At 48.1% G+C, this 19,045-nt stretch overlaps 1 protein-coding gene across 1 annotated transcript in view; it reads right to left on the reverse strand.

Annotated features, from left to right (window-relative positions):
* Positions 1-19,045, reverse strand: part of EPG5 (ectopic P-granules 5 autophagy tethering factor) — a 582,198-nt gene that overhangs the window by 94,618 nt on the left and 468,535 nt on the right. Inside the window, exon 37 of the mRNA XM_078674745.1 lies at positions 2,617-2,802. Coding sequence (XP_078530871.1) covers positions 2,617-2,802 — 186 coding nt within the window. The remainder of the gene's footprint in view (positions 1-2,616; positions 2,803-19,045) is intronic.

A 19,045-nucleotide genomic window follows, 5' to 3' on the forward strand; every position in this document is an offset into this window, starting at 1 on the left:
GTCAGACTGGTCCTCGACATCCCCCGCTACAGCCACATGACACAACACCTCCGACAAGTCCACTAGCTCCCTATCAACAAGAGAATCGCCTTCAAGCTCCTCGCACATGCCTACAAGGTCCTCCACAACACAGGACCAGAATATCTGAACCACAGCCTCGCTTTCCACACACCCGCCAGACAACTCTGCTCCGCCCAACTCGCCCTGGCCACAGACCAGAACCGGAGGAATATCCTTCCCCTACCTTGCTGCCAAGACCTGGAACACCGTACCCCTCCACCCAATACACCCTGTTGACCCAGTTCAGGAAGGACCTCAAAACCTGGCTCTCTGACTAAACCTCCGCACCCAGATGGATCAGCAGCCCCCGCCCCCATGTCTATCAGCGACTTGAGATCCTCAAGGGTGAGCAGCCGCGCTTTACAAACTCCTGATTGATTGATTGTTTGAAGTAGTCCAGCTTCTTGGATTCCTGATCCGGTGGTGTGGTTGGGAATGCGCAAGAATTTACGTGGGAGGTGGAGGCCTAGACCAACAAGCTCTCCAGGGTAGGGTGTTCTGTGAGAAATTTGTGGTACCCTGGAGCGGGCAGTGGGTGATTGTCCTGTTTGCAGGAGCCCCTATGTTCGGCTTGGACCAGGTCCCAAGTAGGATATCAATAAGTGCTTTGTTAAACAAAAGAAGAAGTTCTGAAGGGACATTCCTGACTGAAGCATTTCCATCAAGATGTTAGTTTTGACTGCCACCAAGGGCAAGCGAAGGTCCAGAACCTCGGCCACCCTCCTCACCACAAATGTGAATGAAGGTTCCTCCTCTGTTACCATGGCAGGGTGAAAAAGCATGCCAGTATCTGAAGAGGTATCCAGTCCGCTAGCGTCTGCCAAATCCTCACACCAGTCCATGTTGGTATAGTATAGCAGGGATTTATCAGGGTCCAGTGACCCCTACCAGTCCTCCCTGAGTCCTAGCCCATAAGAATAAGGGTCAGGCTCTGGCCTGAAAGGCATTGCTCTAGTCAGCATTGTGCGATGGTCCTCCTGCTCCACAGCTGATTCGGGTACATAAATGGGGATGGGGGCGCCATCAGCACCTGGTAATCAGCCTCAGGACCAGTGCCCAGGAAGGTCGAGATGGCGGGCCTGTGCCGATCCGGTTCTGTGTGCAGATCTTTGGGGCCAACTGGCACTGGGATCAGAGCTACCGGCTTGAATCCAGCAGGGCCCTCCCGAACCTGTGGGCCCGAAGGCACACCGGAGAGAACAGGCCACCCAAATATGAGGCTTATGGCTTCATAGAGTAGTTGGGCGGGGGTTGCTCCAACTCCCGAAACTCGGGTAGGCGTGGATATGACCCAATCATTTTCTCAAACGCAGAGCCAGGCTTTGAGGGTCGACGCTCTCTCTCGCCTTGTCTGCTGAGGACGAGGTGAAGTCGAAGAACATTTTGACTTCTTCTTGTAATGGGACTTACCCAATTGACCTGATGACTTCGAGTTCGACGATGATTTCGGACTCAGTGTCCGCTCCAGGAACCTTCCACTCGACCAGGATCTGGATCATCATGGTGTCTCATGTCGAGCCGCCAGGACTTGAGGGATTCCATGGCGTGGCAATCGGAGCAGGCCTCTGGATCGGGGACAAGCTTGAGGCACCAAAGTCATACAAAGTGCAGGTTGGTCACCGTCATCGAGCAGTGACAGGGTTGCAGATCTTGAAGCCGGCCTTCTTCTATGACATTACAACACCAGGAGGTAAGACCTTAAAAGATCTCAACAAAATGTTGAAAAAAGCTAGTCAAAAATTGATTAAGGGGTAGCTCTTCCTGTATCTGAGCTGACTGGCACAGAAAGAAAAGAACTGACGTCGGTGTGCTGGCGCTTATATAGGCACCATGCACGTCACATCTGGCGTGGACGCCACTGCCACGAGGAGCTGAACAATGACATCTACCTGTGCACAGGTGTGCTGCTCACAAAAACATTTCCAGATCCAGTCTGACAGGATAATTCTAAGGCAAGGAATCTGGGGCTAGAAGTCTCTATCAGATAGCCAATCACAGTCATACGGCACAGAACAGTCAACAAGGTCAATATGATAAAACCTAGCCAGCACCTCTTGTCCATGTTAGCCAATCCTCAGGTATTCCATAAATCAACAGCATTAGGAATTTAAGAAAACTCTGCTTGGGGTCTATACACATAACAAATACAGTCTGTTACCACAGCTGTTGCTCAATGACATGGTAAAGAATTCGGCCTAATCTGGGCTAAGCCTTAAAGATGTCTATGAGAGTCTGTCTGGTTGTCAGAAAATACTCTTCTACATGGTACCAGCACATATTGGGTGAGCCATAGAAGAGAGGCAGAACAAGTACAGGAATAGTGGCAGAAAACATATCCTTACAATGCAAGGGAGCATTCTGCAGTGAAAAACGTCTCTTCATAATCTCAACCCTAAATGTGTAGGCTATCTACATATAGCAGCGATGTAGTAATCCAGAAAGGGTATTTTAGTCATAGAATTAAAAGTTAGGATTAAGGGTTTTCAGGAGAAAAACATAGAAGTTATAATTTACCAAAAACTTGATCAAACACATATGGTAATAATGTTAACTCACTGGTTCACTTATAAGTTGTTCTTCTTTAGCCAGGAAGACCATCATGAAAAGCAAGCAGTTGATCATATTGTGTGTTTCTGGTGATGGAGTAGGATTCCAGACATCTGAGAGCACACTGAGCCAGTTGACTCTGCACAAGATGGAACCCAAGAAAAGAAAGCAACTTTTCGGACTGCCTCGCTCAACCTAAGAGAAAACGCATAGGGTAGGAGTGTCAATGCAGGTAATATACTACTACCTTTATGAACACAATTGCTTTCCGGTAACTGCAGAAATTTTAAATGTATTTATAACTACTATAACCAATCGTAAAGATTTTAATTTGAGGAGACATTGTGTTACCTTCTCAAATCTTTTACTAATAAAAGATTCAAGCAAATTCTTTACATGCATTACTAGGAATAACACCAGACATTAATCTATATATTAATTTGGTAATGAATAGATTTCAACATTCCTTGACAATCTGTCCAAGAAATAAAAAGCACAAAAAAGAGACTTTACTCACATTGCAAGCTCCTGAGCAAGAAGAAGGGTAAACTCCCATAAGGGAGATTAGTGCTATTACAAACGCCCCATCTGAAGATAAGACTAGAGTACTAACCTTATAGCTAATAGTTCCATTACTTTTTTCCATATACAATTGAAAAGAGTGTAGTATTGGACTTTAAATGTTGTGAATCTGTACATTAATTCAGCACTATAAGACCCAAGAGGATCTATAACGTTCGATTCTAAGAAACATTCTTTCATTTTGTGATATCATTAAACTGCATCTGGCATCTCTTAGCCTATCTCTGCCAAACTTCAGATTTAAATTGTGTACCATGAGTTGTATCCCTTACTTGAGTGTTAATGAGTAAATATATACCAGAGAGTTACATATTTTGAACAATAAAACAGCTGCCTCCATATCACTCAGGTTCCAACTGTTCTTTTGACACAACTGTCAAGGACTTAAATTGTGCACATATGCTTACCAATACATTGTATAAAATTACATAGGTCAGTATAGGTAGACCACTAGCTATGTAAAGATGGAGTGCACACAATCAGACAGGGAAGTTATTTAAAAATAGTGTGATATGGGTTTAGGAGGAAGAAGTATGCTGGAAGAACTTACTAAAGATGGATACAGAGAAGTGCTTTCATCACTTTGAACACCAATAACAATCTTAATAATCAATTGCAGGCTCTATGGAGACTAGCATGCAAGTTACTTACTAGAGTCCTGTACTAGATGTCTATGTCCACATTGCCAAGGACCTGGGACTGTTGAGGCGTGAGGCTTCAGGGCATACAGCATCCACACTACACCCATGCACTACACTCACCAGATTCCAGATCTCCACTTCCAAATTCTAAGAAATATAGGCAAGGGAGAGGCAAGTGGCTGTGAGGAGGAAAGGGGTCTTCGTACTTTAGATCCTAGAATGACAGTCAGCAACTAATACTTATTGGTTCATCCAATCCTCCTGTCGCTAGACTCATGGGAGGATTACTAATCAGCTACAATTTAACAGATTACACCCGTCACAAAATATATACCTCCCAGGAGGAACATCAGTGACAGTAGTACTGCTGAAACAGGTGTATTTAAGACAGGACCTTCCAAAAGTTGTGAGAATTATGTTGGGGACCACAAAAAATGAACACGTGCGCTCCTTCTTCTATCTAAAGTTAGGTCAAGCAGGGCCAAATAACCAGAGTACAATTTAAGAATGATCCAAAGAACATAGGGGAAAGAGAGAGAAAAAAAGATAGCAAAATGAGATTAATAATAGCAGAATTTCACACATCTTGAAACGGTGGGCATTTTTCAGTAGTAAGGAAGCACAGCATGCAAGGTATATCCAGGAGTCACTAGTGGAGTCTCACCATTGACAAGCAGCTGCAAGGACAGTATTTGGCTCTCTTTCCTTCAAAATTGCAGAGGAATTTGTCCTTCTAGAAGCACACTTGAGAACTTCTCAAACACAAACCAGCGCAAGACCGGCACCGAAAGAACAGGAGGGGTAGAAGAAGCATGAAGCTCATAAGGAATTTTCTGAAGAAACAGATCTTCAAAAATAAAAGGAAAGAAGTGGACCTTTCAAGCGTTAAAGCCTTGCTTCATCATTGACTAGCGGGTCACCAGCAGAATGTATGTATTTGCTATTTGTATAGCACATAGCTAGCCAACATTTAGAGAAAGCCTGAAGGGGTCAAAGGGAAGCACGTTTCTAAGAGTGGATGTAGAATTTACTGTGTCCACAAAATAAATGTTTAGGGCACAGGTCTATTCTGAGGGGATTAATAAGGATGCCATCCTAGCCCATCAAGGAACACATCCAAAACATATCAAAAAGTTAAAGGGGAAAAGGAGAGTCTACTAGATTCAGTATGTAGGGTGCCAATTTCTGACACGGACCACGCTGCAGAACAATTACTGAGGTCAACGGAAGTCAAGAGATCAATTAGAGCTTCTCTATGAGTCTTCAAAAGGGATTTAATTTAATTTAATTTAATTTAATTGTGGGTTTATATAGCGCTAGAATCAACTCCCGGAGGAGTGTCTCCGCGCTTCGACCGCTGGGGAACCTGTCCTGGCTCACCCTGAGAGATGCTCCCTAATGGGTATCTCTAAGGTGCGACCAAGCATCCCCGGCGGTCTGGGGGGCCGTTGTGAAGATGAGGCAAGCTAATGCCCAGAGTTGCCGAGTGTGGTCCCTGACTGGAGTAGGCACCGAGGCGAGAATTATCGAGCCCGCTGACCCTGGTCCACGACCCTGCCGCGTCGGGAATCGAACCCTGGTCCCGGGCCGTCCTCTGCTTACGGGTCTGCCGCCTCTAACCAGTGAGCCACACCACTTCATGTAGATGTAGGCAAAACATGTTATAGTGCCATATCACTGAGGGAGGCCAATAATGAAAGCCGCAGTAGGTCTGACACAGACAGGAAAAGAGATATTTGGATTAGAGAACCACAGAGGCACTGTAACAAGAGCTGAACCTGCCTGGCCCTCTGACCTCAAGGAAAAGGTAATAAACATCAAAACAGAGAAACAGAATAGTACTCAGTACCCATGCACCCATGGCAACAAACAAAAGAACCTGAGATAGCGTGCTCGTATTAGTAGTGAACCAGAGAGTGCATGTAACCATTAGGTATGGATTTGTATAGGTTTTCTTTTTGAGAGCCCAAAAGAAGTTCTGTGATACAGGACAAAAAGCGTTGGCTTTATCCCTTGAAAATTGATTTAAAATTGTATAAAGAACAGTTTTTAAGAAAACAGAACGTGTTGATGGAATCAGCTGTATGATGTTAAGATGAGATAACTAAGACATTATTTCTCTGTTTTACTTTGGCATTTGAGATGCCTATATAGGATTGCGGACGATAGTACGGTGCATATTTCGGTCGGTTATGACGTCGCGGTGCCTATAGGCGCCACCCAGGCGCACGACGTCAGTACTTTACATTTTTTCCATGCCAGAAGTGCAGAGACACGAAGTAACTGACGAGTCGTGTGCAAATCTAGGGCCTCAAAAAGGAGAAAAACCCTAGCCCTAAATTATCAGTCCGCAAAGCGGGGAGGCATGGGTGGGGCTGTAAGGAATTTGCAGCTAGAGGGAGTCTCTACCAGATAATGCATTACCGAAGGTAAGCACCTTGTTCATTTGATAGAGACTTCTAGCTGCAGAATTCTTACCTTTGAATAAGATACCCGAACCATACCATCCGGGGGGTGGGTTGCGGACTCATTTCCTAAACTAAAAAGTCTTGCAGGACAGTAACGGGCAAAATGTTCGTCCCTGTGTACTTGTCATCAAAGCAGTTATGTTTTGCAAATGTGTGCAAAGATGCCCACGTCGCTGCCTGACAGATGTCTTGGACAGGGACACCCTGAGCCAAGGCCATAGTCGCAGCTTTTCCCCTGGTGGCATGGACCCTTAATCCCTCAGGGGCTGCTTCTTTGCCAGGGTATAACCGATCTTAATGCAGAGAACGACCCAGCGAGAGATGGTCCTTTTCTGCACTTCCCTTCCCTTCCCTTCTTTGCTACCATGTACCCCACAAAGAGTTGGTCATCCACCCGGAACTCTTTTGTGCGGTTAAGGTAGAACGACAACACTCTTTTTGGGTCCAGTCGGTGGAGATGCTACTCTTCCTTAGAGGGATGCGGCTGGACAAAGTGATGGACTGACCAGATAGAATGGGGTCACAACCTTTGGCAAAAAAGATACCCTGGTGAACAGCACCACCTTGTCAGGAAAGTACATAAAATAAGGAGGCAAGCATGATAATGCCTGCAACTCACTCACCCTCCCGGCAGTTGTAATTGCCACTAAGATGGCTGTTTAATGGTCAACAGCCGGCGGGGACAATTGTGCAAAGGTTCAAATGGTGCACACATTAGATAGCCAAGGACCAAATTAAGGTCCCGCTGTGGCATATCAAAGGGTGTGGGTGGAAATAAGTGGACCAGCTCTTTTAGAACTCTATTTACAATAGGAGATTTGAAAAGAGAGGGCTGGTCTGGCAGCCACAAAAAAGCAGGCAGAGCAGAGAGATAACCCTTGAGAGTTCCTAAGACAGAGTCCTGCTAGGCAAGGGTTAGAATGAATAAAAGGACAGTAGAGAGAAGCAGAAAGAGGGTCAATGGACCTTTCTTTACGGTATAATATAAATTTCTGCCAACTGCAGACGTATAACGTCTTAGTGGAGAGCCACCTGGCTGCTAGAATAACGTTACAGACTTCAGGAGGAAGGTCAAAAGCTATCAACTGTTGCCGCTTAATCCCCACACATGGAGGCGCAGAGATGATAGGTTCGGGTGGGGAGCACTCCCCTGCTGCTGCGACAGAAGGGGCAGCCTGATCGGAGGATCGACATTCATTCTCATAAGCTCTGGATACCAGACTCACCTCGCCCAGTCCGGAGCCATAAGAATGACTTGGGCCTGGTCGTTTCTGATCTTCTTCAGAACCATGGGCAGGAGTTGTATGGGCGGAAAGGCGTACAACAGACCTGAGCTCCACTCACAGCGAATGGCTTCGCCAAGCTATAGTCGCTTGGAAACTCCAGTGCGCTGACACTGCTGACACTGTGCGTTCTCTTCGGAGGCGAACAAATCTAACCACGGTTCTCCCCACTGCTGAAAAATACCTTGCGCCACCTCCGACTGGAGATGCCACTCGTGATCCGCTAGACATCGACGGCTGAGTTTGTCCGCCCTGGTGTTCAGAGACCCTGCCAAGTATTGAACCAACAGGGTTATGCCCTGCTGTTACAGCCATGTCCAGAGACCAAGAGCCTCTCGACAAAGGGTCCACAACCCCACCCCGCCCTGCTTGTTGCAGTACCACATGGTGATGATGTTGTCTGCGAACACCTGCACTAACTTCCCTTTGACAGAAGGAAGAAATGCTTTAAATGCCAATTGAATCACTCGGAGCTCCAATACATTTATGTGGAGCTCCATCTCTGCCGGAGACCAGTGTCCCCTGATCTCCACCTCTCCCAGATGGCCTCAGGCTGGGGAAGGGGGAGAGGTCTGCCACTGACTCAATCGCGGTTCGTTAACTACCACTGCAGATCCTTCGCAGGTCCTACTGAGATCTGAACCACATTGGTGAGATTACCCTGATGCTTTGCCCATTGGAACTTCAAGTCCATCTGGTGTGTCTCACCAACAGGATGCAGGAGGCCATGAGTCCCAACAACCTCAGAGTCAGGCTCGCTGAAATCCAGGATTGAGGCTGAAATATCTGAATCATAGCCTGAATATCTTGGCCTCGCTGCTCGGGATGATAGGCCCGAAACTGCACTATGTCCAGAAGTGTCCCAATGAAAGGAAGAATCTGAGAAGGAGTCAGGTGTGACTTTGGCACATTTATAAAGAACTCTAGCGAATGCCGGAGGTTCACCGTAGTCTGAAGGTGAGCGACGACTGCCTGGGGCGAGGACGCCGTCAACAGCCAGTTGTCGAGGTAGGGGAAGACTGACACCCCAAACCTGCGCTGATGAGCTGCGACCATCGCCTTCACCTTGGTGAACACCAAGGGGCACTGGTATGTCTGAAAGGGAGCTTGGTAAACTGAAAGTGCTTGTGCCCTTCCTTGAACCGCAGGTAACGCCTGTGGCTCGGCAGGATGGGAATGTGAAAATACGTGTCCTGCAAGACCAACGCCTCTATCCAGTCTTCCTGGTCTAAGGTAGACAAAATCTGAGCCAGAGTAAGCATTTTGAATTTCTTCTTGTTGAGGAAGAGATTGACGGTCCAAAGATCTAAAATTGGCCAAAGTCCCTTGTTCTGTTGCAGGGATTCTTCTCAGACACAGAACTGTGCACAGAGACTCAGGAACTCAGTGAATTAGGGTGTGCCAAAAACTCACCTTAGTACCCAAAATCCCTTACCAGACTAGCAATCAGCGTCACATTAGCTCCTCGTCCTATAGCAAAGAAACCAATACTTAGACAACCTAGAACATGCAACTAAGGACCATCTCAGGAATGGTGGGAAGTGAGAACATTCTTTTGTTATACTCTCATAACAGTCCACAACAGGAGTAAAGAGGAGACACGTTAAAGTTAAAATATTTATTTTAACGACGTGATCTCAAGCCCAGTATTTTAGTCAACATAAGCATACATATGATTAAAAATAATATGGTCAGCAAATACAAAAGGAGGAATCATATTACAATAATAGTGCTAACAGGTGATAAAAAGCGCCTAGTTTAAACACCCTCCCTATCTAGGAACTATGTATTATAAAACTATAGAAGGTCTCTTGAGCTTTGTTAGGGGGACCCCGTTTACCTGTCCGTTCAGTAAGTGTAAACTACATCAGGACCGGTTAGTCTCTCTGCATGCCTGGAATGTGTGTGAAATTATGGCAAGTGTGCTATGATAAAGGCGCCAGAATCCTACGCGGCTTGCAGCTGCCAAAATGTTGTGTCTAGAATGTGTTACACTGAAAGGCCGGTAAGCAGGCTCGCACAATATGATAACCTTGGCGGCTCAGCACTGACTGTACAGAATGGGGGCATGATGTATGTCTAGAGATGTCGAAAAACAAACCTTTTCCCATGTGTAGACCTTCGTGAAAGCTAACTCTGCAAAAATAGCTAAGCAGTGTCGTGTGCAAAAAGCAGCAAAAGATAAAATGGCGTTTAAACTCCTAATAAGCCATGCTAACTTAACATGCACGCAAAAAGAGGCCCATAAACCACACTACAGTTCTTCTTCGGAACCAGAAAGTAGCAGAAATAACAGCCACTGCCTACTTCTAAAACAGGGACCCTTTCTATTGCTCCTTTGGCCAAGAGAGCAGTATCCTCCACTTGAAGCAAATCAAAATGATCCTCAGTTAGCCATTTCTGATTTGGCACAATGAAAGGTGGAAAGGAAAGGAAAAGAAAAGGCAGAGACTAGCCCTCCTGGACGATCTGCAAGACTCACTTGTCTGATGTTATGGATCTACAGTGGGGGGATGATGACGAATTCTCCCACCAACTTGAGTAGTGTGGTCCCGCAGAATCAGACTAGGAGTGCTTGGAGACTGTGGCTGCTGTGGGCAGTGTGGCAGATGACTTCTGGCCTCCATTCCAAGCTTGGAATGCACTGCGTCTACGTCCTCGCCAGGCTTGGGCAGTCTATGCGGGACGGTGTCTGGGATAGGTTGACGTGGCAGGAAACCCCTTCGAATGCCACAAAAGGAGCAAAAGGAAGACTGCTCACAGGGGTGGAGGAGAGGCCCAATGATCTGGCCGTAGCACAAGAATCCTTGAAGCTGACCAGGGCAGAGTCTGCCTTTTCCCCAAAAAGGCGGGTTCCATCTAAGGGCATGTCCATCAAATTGGCTTGGACATTGCCAGAGAAGCCAGTTGTGGCACCTCAAGGACACCGCCATTGAAATCGCTCTTCCTAACAAATCGGTCGTAGCTAGGCCACACTGTATGGTGATTTTTGCTGCATCTTTCCCATCCTTGACAACTTGGGAGAGCACAGCCTGGGCCTCCTCGGGACTTGTGGCAGGACCTACGCAACTGTCTCCCAAACGGAATGGGAGAAACGGCCAAATAAGCATGCAGTATTCACTGACCGCAATGCTAGGCTGGAGGAAGAAAACAACTTCTTCCCAAATTAATCCAGCCTCTTGGATTCCTTATCCAGAGGGAACGCAGGGAATGCGCTTTGGGACGTAGAGGCCTGCACCACCAAACTCTCTAGGGTGGGATGTTGGCTGAGGAACTTTGAGTCGCCCGGTGCGGGGCGATGGCGGTGTGCAATCGTCCTATTCACAGGAGCCCCAGTGCCAGGTTTGGATCATGTTCCCAAAAGGACGTCCGTAAATGCATCATTAAAGGGTAACAGGGGATCGGAAGTGTAAGCCCCAAATTGGAGCACCGCAGTCAGGAGATTCGTCCTGACATGTACCGAGGGCAGCTCTAGTCCAAGGACCTCGGCTGCCCTCTTAACCACCATGGCATAGGATGCCCACTCCTCCGTAGCCACTGTTGGCGGAGAGAGCATGCTAGGATCTGGAGAAGTATCCAGTCCACTGGCATCCCCAAGTTCCCCATACCAGTCCAAATTCTCCTCTGAGATTTCCTGGGTTTCAAGAGCATCCCCAGACCCCTCCTTTCCTCTCTGGAGCCTAGCACATCCTCAAAGTGCTCAGGCGTCAACATAGAACCTCTGGGTACTGCCAACGTCGGAATCGGCGTCGATCCGGGACAGTGTCGTCGGGGATGAAGATGGGGCTTGCGCCACCGACGGGCATCGCGACGTCGCAGGCACTGACTTCGGATTCAACATCAGGGAAGGTAGTGTTGGCACGACCGACTTCGAACCGGATCCAGAATTGGATCCCTGAGGCCCCACCAAGTGGCCAGAGCCAACGGTGTTGATTCCAATGGGGCCCCTTCTGACTCCAAGGGGCCCGAAGGCTCACCAGCAGTGTTGTTCCCCTGAAATACGCGCTGCATAGCCTAGTAAAATTCTTTCATTTGAACAGGAGTCACTCTAGCTCCCGGAAAGGGTGGGAGACGGGAAATTGACTCTGGCTCCGCGGAACCATGCCTAGAGCGTCGGTGCTCCTTACCTATCTTGACGACAGATGCCAATTGAGGTGAATACAAAGTCTGCATGGACTCCTCCTTCTTATGCCTCTTCCACCAGTGTCCCGAGGACCTCAAATGGGAGGAAGAGGAGTATGGGCTCTGTGAGCGGTCCCGCGAATTCCTCTTCTTTGATCAGGACTGTAAACTCATGTCGACTGCAGGGCCCCGAGTAACTTCATTGCACACTCCCTCAAGGTCTTCTGAGCCATTGCCTGGCACTCCGAACACGACTTCTTATCGTGGCCACGCTCAAGACACCACAGACATACGCGGTGGGGATCGGTGAGAGACATCATGAGGGAACAAGTCTTGCATGGCTTGAATCCTGTCTTCCTCAAAGACATCCCTCGCACACGAAGTCGGAATCCCAAAATTTAGACAAAAGTCAAGAATAAAAGACCTGACGTAGGTGCGCCTGGGTGGCGTATATATAGGCACCCCGATGTTATTATCAATGTTAATGACGCCGACGATGTCTCGCAGAGCCGATTGGAAACACCCAACGTCACGAAAAAGGGGTTTTGCTTAGCAAAAGTTGCCTGATCCAGCTTGACGCCTGGGAAATTCAAAGGTAAGGAATCTGGAACTAGAAGTCTCTATCAGATAATTATTATTTAGGAATCATTAATTCTTGGATTTACACATCAGGCCCCCCAGTGCTATCAATGTTCTTCTCTACTGTTTAGTTACATCTGTGGAACTCTCAGGGGAATATACACCTTGAAGGCTTCTCAGACACCAGCAACAACCTCTGTGCAATCTTTGGATTCCAGAAGACTTAACCGTTCTTGCTACTGCTTCATTCATATGCTGAATTCAGTAACTCTGTTACTCTCAACAGTGCCTTAGCCTTAATACCCTCATGCAAAACGGTGCTAGCAACCTCCACTTCTCACAAGCTGTTCATATATTCTTAGGTATCTTGAAATTATTACACTTTTACGATTTGACAAATTGTCCATGCTCTAACCCGCTGAATCGTTTCCACACAAATCCACACCCTGCTAACTTGCGTTCAATGAGAAGGACTTAAAGCTAGGCTGACTCCTCCAACTCACTAAAGGAAAAAAAATTGTCCGTTGAATTTACTTGCTTTCACTGCAAATATAATACAGCACAGTAATTTCACACTGTAAACAACATTTTTGTAGCTGTAATTTAGAACTTAATTTTCCTCTTTAGAGCATTTATATTACTTCAGCCGGTTCCTAGCTACTCATTCCATTTTCCTTTTTTTACCCTTTTTTGTTTCCTTGACACTTTTTTTGTCTGCATTTGTAGCTATTTACCTTATTTGCTACTTTGTTTAAGTCTTCCCTTTTGTTTTGTTAATTTTATCTTACTTTAACTTAAGGGGCTATAGAGCATATCCCTGTATCCCCTCTTTTTTTGTTTCTCCATCTTCTTCTTACTACCCTAAACTGTCTGTCCCTAGTCTCTTTCCTTCTATATTAAAATTGTATATTGAAAGTTTACTTGAACAAAGTAACATACTTTTCAAATTCAGATTTTCAGAACCATCAGGTATGAAGCCTTAAGAGTTTAACAAGGATTTTTTTTTATCATTGATGTAATACCTTTTCACAGTTATGATATACTTTTATGTTATGCCCACCCTGCATAACAGTGATGTGAGGACAAAGGTCAGTAGGTATTGGGAATGTTTTAGCAGTTCTGCCTATGTTGAACAAGTTACTTACCTTTGGTAACGATATATCTAAAAGAAACATAGGTTTGCTATCGATTACTTACCTCAGAATTACCCCCACGCATCAGACTGGATCCGGAAAGTTTTTCGTCAGCAATACCCCTGCGTGTCCAAAGGTGGCGTCGGTCAGCTCCACGTTCGTCGCTGGCATCGTGGTCGCCGGGATGATGTTGCAGTAGCTAATTAGATGCTGCCTTCGTGCGCTGACTTCAGTTCTGTACACGACTTTCAACGTCAGAAGCACAGAGCCATGCAAGACACTGACCCCTGGTGCACAAAACGAGGGCCCTGAAAGGAAATCCTTAACCCTAGAAGTCATTTTGCAGAACGGGGAGGGTGGGTGGGGCGGTAAGGAATCTATAACTAACCTATGTTCGTTACCGGAGGTAAGTAACTTGTTCATCTAAAAGAAATAGTTAATTATAGATTACTTACCTTAGAATAGATACCCCAGCAATACCGACCCCGGAGGTGGGTCTGCAAACCAAGTTCACACCAGAAAGTCCTGGAGAACAGAACGGCCAAAGTAGCTGTCTCTCCGGACTTGGCTGTCTAGGCAGTAGTGTCTTATGAATGTGTGCAGCGATGCCCACGTAGCTGCCTTACAGATGTCATTAAGGGAGTCTCCACGTCCCAAAGCAGTGGTAGCGCCGTCGCCCTGGTGGATTGGGTGCGCAACCCCACTAGCGGCTACTTCTTTGCCATGGAATAACAAGCTTTAATGCACAAAACAACCCGTTTAGAAACGGTCCATTTGTGCACGGCCCGACCTTTTTTGGCACCCACGTAGCCAACAAAGAGCTGGTCATCCACCCGGAATTGTTTTGTGCGATCCATGTAAAAGGAAAGCACACGCTTTGGATCCAGATGATGGAGCCTCTCTTCTTCTTTGGAAGGATGCCGAGGCAGAAAGAAGGTGGGCAACGTGATGGTTTGTCCAATATGGAAAGGAGTCACCACTTTGGGAAGGAAGGAAGGATGAGTTCTAAGGACAACCTTGTCCGGATGAACAGTCAGAAAAGGAGGTTTAGAAGAAAGAGCTGAAAGCACACTCACCCTGCGCGCAGAGGTGATGGCCACCAGAAAGGCAGTTTTCAAAATCAGAAGCCTGAGAGGACAGTTATGTAGCAGCTCAAAGGGAGCTCACATAAGAACTGTAAGAACCAAATTCAAGTCCCACGTGGGCATTACAAAGGGAACAGGAGGAAAAAGATGAAATAATGCGCTTAAGGAAGTGATTTACAACAGGGGACCTGAAAAGAGAAGGCTGGTCAGGAAGCCCAAGAAAGGCTGAAATAGCCTTTGTGAGTGCCGAGAGCAGAGCCCTGCTGGGCCAAAGAAAGAAGGAACAAGAGAACCTAAAAAAGAGTGGCGAAAAGGGGATCCACAGCTTTTGCTGTGCATCATGCCACAAATTTGTTCCATCTGCAGGCGTATACCGTCTTAGTGGAGGGAGGCCTGGCTGCCAAGTTAACATATAAAAAAGTCAGGTGGTCCACAAGTGGGAAACAGGACTAAATTACCAAATGACAAAAAGAGCACTATAAGGAACCCCTCAACAAGAAGGAAAGACCTTCGCAAGAAGTAGGATTTCCATCAAATACCAGAGCGGTCAGTGTCATCTGGATCTCCTTCCTACCCACCACTGTACCTCTTGATCACAGAGGACAACCATGTGGCTCGGGTATTGACCAGTTCAAAAAGATTATACAGGAAGGAAAGAAAGAAAAGACCAATTCTTCCATGGTAATAAACATGATCATCAAATGATGGAAAATCTATGGTGGTGTTAGTGTGCAGTGCATGTGAGTGAATTTAAAGAGGAGGTAAAAGAGAAAAACACTTTTATTCCACATATCTCTAGTACTCCTAATTAAAAAACGTGCAAGAAGCAGCTCTGTACAAATAGGCTGCCTCACAGTGTGGTTGACATGTTTCAGCCTGATTTGACTGTTGGTCATAGGCTTTCTTCAGGACCTTAACAACGAACTGTATAGCTACTGCAACTACAATTCACTGTTGAGTGAAAAGGTGAATAAAAGTTGGAATAAATACAACCTTATATGACATTGTTCCTACGTACAGGCAGAGTCCCTTTGACTCCTGTAACGGAAAAACACATTGTGCTCACATTTAAACAATACAAACACCTTGTGCTCAAAATACAAATGTAAAAATGATCCTGTGATTCTTGAGCTATTTCTCATTCATAACGTGGACCCACTAGGTTCGCACACATTCAAATATATTCATCAGTTGTATATATTTAGCAGAGAACATTTTTCTTAGTCATGATATGCTCACCTGTTTTGTACGAGGATAATACCTCACCTCACCCTACCAACATTTGTTATTTCCCTCTCTTGGTAGGGCGGGCCTCCTATGCCTGAGTTGTGACTGGGTGAGGTGAGGTATTATCCTCGTACAAAACAGGTGAGCATATCATGACTAAGAAAAATGTTCTCCTCCCAATCCTGGTTCGTTAGCCACCACTGCAATTGGTGTGCAGTGCCCTCTGAGATCTGGACACAATCGCACAGATTCCCCTGATGTTGTGCCCACTGGAACTTCAGGTCCAACTGCAGAGCCCCCATATGCCATCGGGCATGGTCAACCAGCAGGATGCAGGAGTCCATCAGGCCCAGTAGCCGGAGGGTCATCCTGACCGAAACCCGGGATAAAGGCTGAAGGATCAGAATCATAGCCTGAATATCCCGGACTCGCTGTTCGGGAGGATAGACCCGAAACTGCGTCGTGTCCAGAACCGCTCCGATGAAAAGGAGCTTCTGAGTGGGAGTCAGTTGCGACTTCGACACGTTGATGGAGGAGTGAATGCAGGAGTTCGGCTGTAGTCTGGAGGTGGGAGACGACAGCCTGGGGCGAGCCCACCTTCAACAGCCATTCGTCGAGGTAGGGGAAGACTGGAACCCATGGTCTGCGCAGATGAGTTGCGACTACCGCCATCACTTTAGTGAACACCCGAGGGGCACTGGTAAGGACAAAGGGGAGCACTGTACATTGAAAGTGATCATTGCCTACCGTGAACTGCAGGTAACGCGGGTGGGCCGGCAGGACAGGGATGTGGAAATAGGAGTCCTGCAAGTCCAATGCTACCATCCAGTCTCCAGAGTCGAGGGCAGACAGGACCTGAGCTAACGTCAACATTTTAAACTTCTCCTTCATGAGGAAGCGGTTGGCGTTCCTAAGATCCTAGATAGGACGCAGGCCTTTGTCCTTCTTGGGCACCAGAAAGTAGTGGGAGTAGCAACCACTGCCTATTTCTGGGGCAGGAACTCGCTCAATGTCTTCCTTGGCCAAGAGAGCCGTAACTTCCTGTTGGAGAAGGACCAGATGATCCTCCGACATGCGATGGTATTGAGGTGGCATGGCTGGGGGGTAGTCTTGAAGGGGAGGGAGTAGTCCCTTGGGACTATTTGCAAAACACACCTGTGCAACATGATGGTGCGCCAGTGGGGGAGGTGATGGCGAATCCTGCCGCCCACTGGCGTTTGGTGGCCTCGGAAAGTCGAACTAGGAGGATATGAAGGCTGCTGCAGATGGGGCAGTGGTGGTCTGGCCTGCTCGCTGGCCCTCAGAACCACGATAGTGGTTCCCACGTCCCCCGCCGCGGAGGGGCTGAACACCTTGTACCGGCCTGTGGCCCTGGTTGGAATGTGGTGGGGCACCCCTTTCCTTAGCCACGAAAACGAAAGACAAAAGGCAGACTGCGCAGGGTGAGTGGTGGAGAGGCCCAAGGACTTGGCCATAGCCGCGAGTCCCTGAAGCGCTCTAGTGCGTTGTCTGCCTTGTCGCCGAACAGGTGACAGCCATCAAAGGGCATATCCAGAAGGGTAGCTTGGACATCGCCAGAAAAGCCAGTCGATCTCAGCCAGGCGTAGCGTCGAAGGGCTACCGACGTGGAAATAGTCCTGCCTAACGAGTCGGTGGTACCCAGCACAGAGCAAATGGTAAACTGTGCTGCATCTCTCCCCTCGGCAACAGCACAGGAGAGTACACCCCGGGCCTCCTCCGGGCACTGGGGCAGCACTTGCGCCACCGTATCCCACACGGAGTGGGTGTAACGGCCAACAGACATGCGGTGTTTAACAACCGCAGTCCCAAGCTGGAGGAAGAAAACATCTTCTTCCCAAGATAGTACAGCTGTTTGGATTCCCTATCAGGTGGTGCGTTAGGGAATGCGCCTTTGGATGTGGAAGCTTGGACCACCAAGCTCTCAGGGGCTGGGTGTTGGGAGAGAAAAGTGGGGTCTCCCGGAGCCGGGCGGTTGCGTCGGGCAATCATCCTATCCACAGGAGCCCCTCTGTTGGGCCTGGACCAGGTGCCCAAAAGGTAGCGGGTGCTCCGAAGAGCTCGCCGCCGGTTGAGGTTAGTCCTGACTGCCACCGTAGGAAGCTCGAGGTTGACAGCCTCGTCCGCCCTACGCAACACCACGGCATAAGATGCCCCCTCCTCCATAGCCACAGTAGGAGGAGACAACATGCCAAGGTCTGGTGAGGTATCCAGACCACTGGCTTCCCCCAGTTCCTCTCTCCAGTCCGGTCCGTTACCTCGCTGGTCATTCAAAGGGTCCCTAGGCCCCTCCCAGTCCTTCTCACTCTCCTGTGGCTGCCAATCTTATCTCAAATAGCCAGGGTAGAACAGGAGCTCAAAAGTGCCCGTCTGAACCGGATCCGGCATTGAATGATGCCTGTCCGACTCTGTGTCTACAATGGTGTGGAGCCCGGGGTCGATGCCGGCTGGGGACACAACCAGCGTTGGCTGCGAATGTGATGCCAGTGGAATCGGCCCGGGGAGGTGTAATCAGGTCGACCGGCGCTGATCCAGATCCAGGCCTGGATCCTAGGGTCCCGGAGGTGTGCCTGCGTAGTCTGGCTGCCCAAAGATGGCATGCATCGCTTCGTAAAATGTATTAAGATGAGCAGGAGTCGCTCAAGGTCCCGAGAAGGGGGTGAAACTCGGAGTTTATCCTTGGGGCTCTGCACGCCGAGCCGCGGGAGGGGCACCACCCGCATCCCGTCGGTGCGTCGGCCAACCAACGAGGAGAAGTCGAAGAGCAACAGAGCTTCTTCGACTTCTTTTTGTGCTTCGACTTACCTGAGGAATGCGAAAACTTGGAAGAAAACTGGTGGTGGTGGCTCCGAGACCGGTCCCTTGACCTCCCACGCGACCGGGACCTCGAACGGCGTGGAGCCGACTGCCGGACCTCGAGAAGCTTTCTGGACCGCTCCTGCAAAGACTCCAGATTCATGGTCTGGCAGTCGGAGCAGGACTTGGGGTTGTGGTCGCGCTCCAGGCAAAACTGGCACATGCTGTGCGGATCCTTTACCGACATCAGTCAGCTGCAGGAGCCGCAAACCTTGAAACCGTGCATCCCTATGTGCACCAGGAGTCGAAGACTCAAAATCGACATTGACAAAAGTCGGCAAAAAGTCAGTCAAAAAGTGACTGGAAGTACCACTCTCTCCGGATCTGCGCTGGCTGGCATGGAAAAAGAAAGAACTGACGTCAGCGCGTGAGGGTGGCGTCTAAGTAGCTACCGCGACCTCATCCCAGCGACCACGACCGACACCACCTTTCGACGCGCAGGGG

Source organism: Lissotriton helveticus, chromosome 2_1 (assembly GCF_964261635.1).
Source record: "Lissotriton helveticus chromosome 2_1, aLisHel1.1, whole genome shotgun sequence".
Lineage (NCBI taxonomy): Eukaryota > Metazoa > Chordata > Amphibia > Caudata > Salamandridae > Lissotriton > Lissotriton helveticus.